This window comes from Elephantulus edwardii, unplaced genomic scaffold (assembly GCF_000299155.1).
Source record: "Elephantulus edwardii isolate Elephantulus edwardi_28Jun2011 unplaced genomic scaffold, EleEdw1.0 scaffold00143, whole genome shotgun sequence".
NCBI classification, from domain to species: domain Eukaryota; kingdom Metazoa; phylum Chordata; class Mammalia; order Macroscelidea; family Macroscelididae; genus Elephantulus; species Elephantulus edwardii.
Window position 1 is genome coordinate 3001992 of NW_006399893.1, and position 9468 is coordinate 3011459.

Consider the following 9468-nt stretch of genomic DNA (forward strand, 5'->3'; position numbering starts at 1 on the left):
ATTAAAACAAGCTTGGAAGGAGGAGTGGCATCCACTTCCATAATAGCTTGCCTCCAGAAACCCTATGAACCTGGAGAGAGGATGAGAGGCACCCAAGCATCGAGGACTCTCCTTCATACGGTCCTATGAGTCGCTTGAGACTCGACGACACTGAACAACAACAACAGTGTGTAGAGTTTCATGAATGTGGGACAGTGATTGTTTCCTTGATGAATTTAAATCATCATTCTGATAATGACTTCTCTTCATGTTGAAATTGTTTTGTCAAAGGTATAAGGGATTAGAGTTGAATGTGGATTGATCCCAAAATATACACGGGGAGGATCTTCTTGTTTATCTTGTTTTTAAAAGTGATCCGTTACGGAAGCTTGCATCCTGTCACTTCTTCACATACAATATCGTGTAGTGAGTTTTCCGTTACCTGATATTTCGTATGTCAGTAATTTCACACAAATTTGAGTATCTTCCGACTTTCCAAGTCCACGAAGGCTAATATTCTATAGCAAAGCAGTTGTTTTTAGATGCCATCAAATCCACTGCAATTCATGACAACACTATGAACAATAGATCAGGACTTGCCCTGTCCTCCACCTCCTCATGATTTGTGTAATTCTTGTCGTAGTCACAGTATTAGTCCATTTTATGGAAAGCCTTCCTCTATTTCTCTTACCCTTTACTTTCCCCAGCATGTAATGTAGCTGCATAATCCATCGTCTGGAAGAAAACAAGGAATAAGAAAACTCTTACACACACACACTATTCACTATTTACACTAGTTGTTTTACATTTTGAAATTGGACCCAGATTCATCTCCAAAATATACATTAAGTTTCAGTTCCTTGGGGATTTTGCTGGCATTGTTTTTGACAGTTTAGCATCCTAGATGTGGTAAGAATAATTATGAAATATTGGTAAAACAAGTAGGTAAATGTTAGATAAACAAACCATAGTTTCTATTAAAGTTTTTCAAAAAGAGCATGAAATTCCCAATTCTTTTAGGTTTTGAGGTATTGAAACTTGAACTCCTACAGTTGAATCTTTTGGGGTTTTTGCCAGCGTCTTTGGATCCCATCTTTTTAAGGTCATAAAAACTTTCTCAGAACTTCTGTTTTGCCACCCACTCCCTCCAGGAGCCTATTCATGGCCTGCGTTTGATGCCAGTAGCCCTGGCATCACTCTGTAGCTAGCTGGGCGTCAGTAGTCCCGTAATTTCTTGGTTCACCTCCCCTAACTCCTTGACCCCTGTTGTGGCTACTTTACATGGCCATCCTGTACTTCATTGTGTCTGCCACTGTGAGAGACAGAGTAGCTCCATGTAGCTCCATGATCTAGGCAGTGCAGTTTTGAGGGCCTGCTTGGAAGAAACGATACAGGAGATGGACTTGAGTTCCCAGAGAAAAGTTACCAGATTGTTTCCTAACAAAAGATGCAGCATGACTGTATCCTTCCTACTCTTAGCAACTATAACATCAGTAGTCATAGACTCTGCCTCTTCTGCCAGCCTCTGTGCTTGAAAGCTGAGCAGCACAGCTTGTAGACTACATGTTAGTCCTCCATGGAATGGACATTGATCACTGAGAACTGACTCTACATAGGAACTGGCATAGCAATGGCTCTCCTTTCTTACACTGTCTCCATGGTTGGTCCTAAGACATCTGATACCACACAGCCTGTCACGAAAATGTTGTATAACCAAGGAACTGACCAAGTTCACTTGAGGCCAGTTTGGTGCAAACACTGTATTTACCTCCCCTCCTTTTCTGATTTAGTTCTCTTTTGCGTTCACTCTCGCCATCCTGGAATTGCACCATTTTAGCATAAAACCTTTGCTTTAAGGTCTGTTTTCTAGGACATCTATGCTAAAACAGAGGCTGGCAACTAAATTTCTCCATGTATACAGTGGACTTCCTTTTCAAGTATGAGCACCTGGCTAAAGTTGAGGAGGAAAATATTCCTGAGTATCTGCCAAAAAGCAGGAGAGAAGGAAATCTTTCATCACGCAGATGGCTGAGACAGACAGCCTCTCCGAGCTTTTCTAAATCTAAGACTCTGTTTCTGTAAAACACTGTGGGGAAAAAATCTCCTAATTGCCCGGACACATGCTAGAATTGAGTTTGGGATTTGTATGAAATATCTTCAATGAGCATTATTCAGCACAAAAGACATGCTGGGGAAAGAACTTCTTGTGGAAATAGAGGAAAACATTGTTTTGCTGGAAACCCCAACATAATCCATTTGAAAAAGCTCTGAATTCTCTACAAAAGAAAAATAAGCCAAGTAAAAAAGATTTTTTTCCTTTGCCCTGTGGCTATACATACTCCCTTTGGGAGTTGTTATGGATTATGACATTTTATCATGTACTCCTCAACAAAGTATGTATTGTTCTTTTCCCTTTTATTCAATCCTGGCAGAGTTCCAGAATGAGTTATCATGTTCTGAGTACATTAATTTGCTGGTGTAAATTTGCATTTCTACCTCTGCTTCTTTATTGGCTATGTTAGTGTCATTCTGCGCAGTCAGCTTGGAGCTGATGCATAGCTGACCTACAGCAGGTTTTCAGAGACTGTAAATCTCACAGGAGATTGCCCTTCCTTCTCCTAAGGAGAAGTTGGCAGGTTTGAACTGCCTGCCTTTAGGTTGACAGCACAACTCTTTACCACTGGTCCACCTGAGCTCCCTCCATTAGCTCTAACTAATTGTCATTTTGTGTTGTATATTTGTCAACGACTAACCCCCTACATGGAGGAAGAAGCTGCCAAGGGGACAACCAGGGTTTTCTCAGCATAGCAGTGGCAGGAGCCAAAGTTTGGGGGGGTGATGATTATTTGAGTAATTCTGAGAGCATCCTTGCACTCCTGCAGGGTGGAGACTGCGGCGAAGGAGTACAAGTCCGAAGCCTTTCCTGCGTGGTCCATAATGGCTCAATGACATACACACCTATGCACGTAGATGACGCACTGTGTGGGGAAGTGCCCTTTCAAGACTACATCCTGAAGCAGTTCTGCTCTGTGCCCTGCCCAGGTAGGCAGATCTAACAATTGAGAATGCCTTGTATGTGTCCCTCCTTGTTTCTCCCACCTCATAATATCTTTGTTCTGGAGAAGCTCTATCCCATCACACCTGAAGTTCTGCATAAACTGTGACTCATGTGTAATTGTAGTGATCACTCTGAAAGGTACCTGCTTCTTCAGGGGAGGCAGAGTATGCAAGAGAAAAAGCAGCACTGAATTTAGAAACCATAGACCTAAATTAGAATGTTGTCTCTAACACTCCACTGGTGTTCTAATTGGGGCGTACAGTCTAGCTCCACTGAGCAATGGCAGCCCCCACACACTGATTAGGACTCAAAAAAATGTTGGTTGAATCTATGGGTGAACGGATACATGAATAACAGCTTATGTGCAGGAAGGAAGGTCACAGATTTGGAATAACACTCAAATAGGAAAGTTGTCTATAAATGTGAAAATCACATAATATGCATGAATTTTTGTTGTGAATTTTAAAACAAATTGATGTAGGTTTAATGTGGCTGTGCTATGTGTGTACACACACACACAGACACACACACTAAAATATAAATACAAAGACAAATAAATTTGCCTATGTTTACATATTTACACATGTGTGTATGTACTTAGAGTATTAAATAGTCTCTAGACCAGAAGATAGAGTGATCTACATACTCTTTTTATGTAATTTCTATGAACATCTATTTTACAGTGCTATCATGCTGAGTTACTATAATATTTACCTCTCTCTTTAAACACTTTATTGTTGCTGGCAGCCACATGGCATTCTCTAGATATTACTAAAATCTAAGTCTAGTGTTGGTACAATCTTTTTAAAGTAGACTAAACCATAAATTTGAAAGTAGATTAACTATAAAACCATAAGCCAGTCTTTTTAAAGTACTCTGAACCTGCAGCTCTGATGGGCTAGTGGTAAGAAACTGCACTGCTATCTCAAAGACACGCAGTTCTAATCCAAGGGGAAAGAGTGCGCAACCTCCTCCCATGAAATTTACTGCCTCTGAAAACCCACTGGAGGTTCAGCTCTGGGTCGGGTCCCACTGAAAGTACGCATATCATCACCATGACCACAAACCCCGGTGTGAATTCTATTTGTTTAAATGATGCTAAATCCTAATTTTCCTGTTGTTTCCCCTCCCATTGCTGCAATCCATTCAGGAGACTGCCATTTAACCCAGTGGTCAGAGTGGAGCCCATGTGAACTAACCTGCATCGACGGAAGAAGCTTTGAGACTATGGGTCGTCAGACTAGGTCACGGACATTTATAATTCAGTCTTTTGAGAACCAAGACAGCTGCCCCCAGCAGGCCCTAGAAACACGCCCTTGTACAGGTACCAAGAGCATTTTTCAAGTTTTCCCCCAGCTACTGGATTAGTGCTTGTTCTGTTTTAATGTGCGATGTGATAGAAGTGCTGTTTTGTTATTCACTTACTTTCAGGAGGCAAGTGCTATCACTACACGTGGAAAACAGGTCTTTGGAACAATAATGAGCGAACTGTGTGGTGCCAACGCTCAGATGGTGTTAACGTCACAGGTATGTGCCTCTGTAAGACTCACGCAGCCACTTCAGAACATCTTCTGAGTGTTGCTGTTTGTGAAAATTAGCTTATAAATTATAAACAAAGGTTGAGCAGGCAGGTGGTTTGAGATAATCTTCCTCACTAACTGAATAAACCTTTTCATCTTGGAAAGCAAACAATTTTAAAGATCCATAATATCTCAGACAAGTTAAAGAAATTGACCCAAACACCAATTTCTTCAACTCATTATATTCCTACACTACCATGTGGTCTAGTGTCTAGGGAGTTGCACTGCCATCCCAAAGGCAGATGGTTCAAATCCACCAAGTGCTTTGAAGGAGAAAAATGGGAAAACTCCTTCCATAGAATTTCAGTCTCTGAAAACTAACTGCAGGGTCAGTTATGATGAGGTGGTTCTGAGTCAATGACAATTATAGATAAATGATGAGATAGATTGATAGATAGATAAAATAGTTATTCTTGTTTGTTTTCACTGTGCATAGATACAAATTTAAATTAACTCCTATAAACATTCACCTAAGTCACAAAACAAAATTTTAAAATTAAAAGGGTTAATAACTTTAAAAAAATTAAAATAATAGCATATATGCTAACAGTGAAAAACCTTTTTGCTGTAGATTTTAGAGGTTTGCCCTCTCTGACTGGAAGCTTACTTAATTGAGTATTTTGTAACCATGATTATAACTTACTATCCAGACACATAATGTAGACCTAGGGAAAAGTTCTTTATTTATGGCACTGAATATTATTTCATTGAATAAATGGTCTAAGAATATTGGAGTGTTTGCATGCCTTATCAGCACAGATTTGCTGTCCTTGTTTTTACGTAGTGCTGTGGCTGATAAAGAGATTATCCTAGAGATGGAAGAATTGCCTCTAAGAATAAAAGCTTCAACAAGGCTGCCTTATCCTGTTCCTTCATTATTAATAGCCCCTTTAAATCATTTACAGGAATCTTTTTTAGCTCTTTACCCATTTTGTAAGTTGTTATTGTTAACCCTTGAGGGCCTGGAAATTCACCTTCACAGAAACACAGAAAGCGTGCTCCTCCACACTGTATGGAGAGGAAGCTGGCTGGTTCCAGGGCCACTTCTCTGCATGAACCCTTCCCCCAGGGTACAGCTTGCATTCAGATGTTAGCTAATGACTATCATCTTCTGATGTTGAGCTCAGGTCATCCATAATAGTATCTTATAAATACTATTAAAACTAACCTTTTTCTTAACAGTGTAAACAAAATTATTTCTACCCGGTTCCCAAGACAGCCTCCCAGTCCCAGAGGTATACAATAGTTTAAGGAATGCTACCTTAAAGGATCAGCAGCTCTGCTGGTACAGACCACAGTGAGCTGTGCTGCTTGCCCAAGGGCTGTGTGTTTCTCAAGTTTTGAGGTTCAAATTCGCCAGGTGAACAATCTCCTCCAGTTACGATTTACAGACCCAGAATCCTGACAGGAGGTTTCTGTGTCTCAGACATGACTGACAACAGGAGTTAAAGAAAGGGAGCCACCCTTGAGAAAGTCATTTGTGATGAGACTTCTGTGTAACTGTTGACACGAACACCCATATTACTAATTTCCCACCTCAGTGCTAATCCTGGAGTGTGGGTTTTATCTGGACAGGTTATTTTCTTTTTTAAAGGACAGTGAAAATGTAGCTATTTCATTCCACAGAGAATGCTGGTCTGCCTGCCTTCTACATTGCCTTTGGAACAAAGCTTTTCCTGGCTCCAAATATACAAAGTATGACTGGCTGATAATTTCCATAATGTACATGATATTGATCTGTTAATGTAACCAATTTTATATAAATAGAATTTAAGTATTGTCCTCCCATGCTGAGTCAAGTTCTTGGCCTAATACTTTCTAGGCTATTTCCCTTTTCTCTAGAATTTCAAATCCAGAAAGACAAAACTAGTATTTAAATTATTTTCCAATTATAGGGGCACATATCTCCCCCTCTCTTTGTAATAAATAAATACAAAATATTTATGTAGCACTTACTAAACGTGCCCTTTCAGATATGCAGTTGCGTCTCCAATATGATCATTATTAAAAATTGATGTGTACCTTTATGTGTGTTTGGCTTACATGTATTAAGAATGTTATCAGCATTCAACCGTTCTGATGGCATAATCCCATGAATGACTGATGGCTATATATTTTGACAATATATTTTGACATTTGATTATTGGACTTAGCTCTAGTGACTAAATGAGCTTTTCAGGAATTAAAGGAATTAATTTAAAAATACACACCAAATAGGGATTCAAATGGTAATTTTATACTCCACAACTTAAACTGAGCTTCTCTCATCTCTTTTACTGAGCCTGTCTTTCATACACTATGCCCCCAAGGTTCTGACTTGATGGTACATAACAACATACTATACCCTCAGGTAGGGCTATAAAATAGCAATTAATTTCTAATTGAGAAGTTACAAATATTCTTCTCTGATAACCCTTTGAAGAACCTGCCATCCCCAAAAATTCATCTGAGGGTAAGCAGTGAAGTGGTATTAGACCATAACTGGTAGTATGGAATTTTTAAAAGAATACAATTGAAATGCTGGCCAGTATCAATAAAAAAGAAAAAGCAAAAATTTAAAAATATCTTTCCTAGAAAAATCTGCAACTTATAATGGCCTTTCCTTTCAGGAGGCTGCTCCCCCCAGGCCCGTCCCGCTGCTATTCGGCAGTGTAACCCAGCCTGCAGAAAGCCCTTCTCCTATTGCACGCAGGTGAGTCCTGTGGAGGCTGCTTCGCATACTCTGACCCTGTGTTACATGTGCACTGGCTGTGTTCTGTGTGGCTGGCTGTGTTATCCATGTGCTGTGTTACACATGTGGCTGTCTGGGTTAGACGTGCGCTGTCTTTGTTATGTGTGTTCTCTGTCATGCATGCCCTATCTGACAACACATGTGCTGCTTGTGTTACACATGTGGCTATCTGTGTTATGTGTGTGCTGTCTGTTATGTGTGTGCTCTCTGTGTTACACGTGCGCTGGCTGTGTTACACATGTGCTTTCTGTGTTACCCTGTGGCTGTCTGTGTTACACGGGTGGCTGTCTGTTTCATGTGTGTGCTGTCTGTGTTACCCTGTGGCTGTCTGTGTCACACATGTACTGTCTGTGTCACACATGTACTGTCATCTGTGTTTCCTGTATTCTGTCGGATGCTCTTCTGTAATCTGCTATCACCCAAGGAGCAATTCTGTGTGCTCATGGTACCATCTAGAGGCATCTGTAGGAGAAATCACAGCTATTAAAAATTCCTTTTGGGGACTAAGTGTTCAGGAAGGTGGTCTTTTTACCCTTAAGTTTGTCAGTAGCTAAATCTTCCTTCCAGATGTATAATTTATATTACATTTATTTATTAATATGTGTTCTCAGCTGACTAATTTTTTCCCTTAGGAAAGTTTTTAGACTTCCATAAACCTAAACTAAGTTGAAAGACATTAATAAGTACACATTCATATTTACTAGATGTAGTTTAGTAAATTTGATTACACTAGGATTACTAGGGTTTACCTTAAAAGAGTTTAAAGAAGGGCAAAAAGGAGAGGAGAGAAGGGGAAAAGACTGTCTTTTTTATAACTGGAACAAGCTATTTGGCTTCTGAGGCAGGATAAAGCCGATGTCCATCAGACCCCATCTCCAAGACCTGAGGTTTGAGTGTGCTCACTCACAGCAGTCACCTGGATCCAAAGAAGTGGAAGTGGAAGGACCACAACAATGAAGAAACAGGCTGAGCATGGACATGCTCCTTCAGTGCTACCCACCTGGCACTCACAAATGTGTGGACGAGTAGAGAAGCAGGAAGCTGGGAGGACCCCTGGCCTGTTGACCCAACTTGGGACAAGGGCTGAGTGAGGAGACCAGCAGGTCTGGATCACAGGGAGGAGTATAGACTCCTGAGCTGGAAGCGAATGCCTCTCTGAACCTCGCCACAGAAGGCTGGGGATGAGTTCACCAGTACCAGCCCGAGAAAGTGAAGATGATCCTTGCTGGGAACTAGAGTTGATTGCTGCCACCACCTGGTGGCTTTCTCTGGACTGGACTTCGCTTGTTTGTGCAGATGCTCAAAGTTTCCCAGTTGAACAGAGGATGCCTCAGCAGAATGGGTCGTACTTACTTCCTCAGAGTTCTGGTTTGATAGGGATGCGCGGATCAGCAATTGACTTTCTGAAACAGGACTATTAGAGCAGGAGGCATGACGTACCTGGCTTACACACTTTGACAAAAGCAGTTGTTGGTATGACTGTAAGGGAGGAAATAGAAATTAATGATATAAATGAATGAAGTAGAAGGTAAATTAAAGTCTGTACGGAACACAATATACATGAATGATAAAATAATAATAATAAAAATATATTTTAATATGTGGTTTATATTAGTGTGCTTAGATAGATGATTGTTGTTGTTGTTGTTATGTGCCATTGAGTCGTTTGTGATTCATAGCGACCCTATGTACAACAGCCCTAAATCCTACTCTATCCTGTGCCAATCTCATTGCCTCTGACACACCCATCCTGATTACCCCAGTCACTGAATCAATCCACCTCATAGAGGGTCTTCCCCTCCTGTGCTGTCCCTCTACACAACCCAGCCTGATGTCCCTCTCTAAAGACCTGTCTCTCCTTACAACATATCCAAAGTATGTCAGACGAAGCCCCAGAATCCTTGCCTCCAAGGAGAAGCCTGCTTTAACCCTCTCTACGATGAATCTGTTTGTTTTCTTGGCAGTCGATGGTACATTCAATATTCTTCTCCAGTACCACAGCTCAAAGGCGTCAATTCTGCTTCTATCCTTCCCAGTCATTCTCCAACTCTCTGATGCATAATAAGTGATTGCAAAAACCATGGCCTGTATCAGGCGCACCTTAGTCTCCAGAGAGACAC

The 9468-nt window shown here is 40.8% G+C and overlaps 1 protein-coding gene across 1 annotated transcript in view; it reads left to right on the top strand.

Moving 5' to 3' along the window:
• The window catches only part of THSD7B (thrombospondin, type I, domain containing 7B), a 1033118-nt gene that overhangs the window by 1000277 nt on the left and 23373 nt on the right, over nt 1–9468 (top strand). The window contains exons 22-25 of the mRNA XM_006894459.1: nt 2862–3021; nt 4188–4361; nt 4469–4564; nt 7227–7309. Of these exons, the coding sequence (XP_006894521.1) occupies nt 2862–3021; nt 4188–4361; nt 4469–4564; nt 7227–7309 (513 nt within the window). The remainder of the gene's footprint in view (nt 1–2861; nt 3022–4187; nt 4362–4468; nt 4565–7226; nt 7310–9468) is intronic.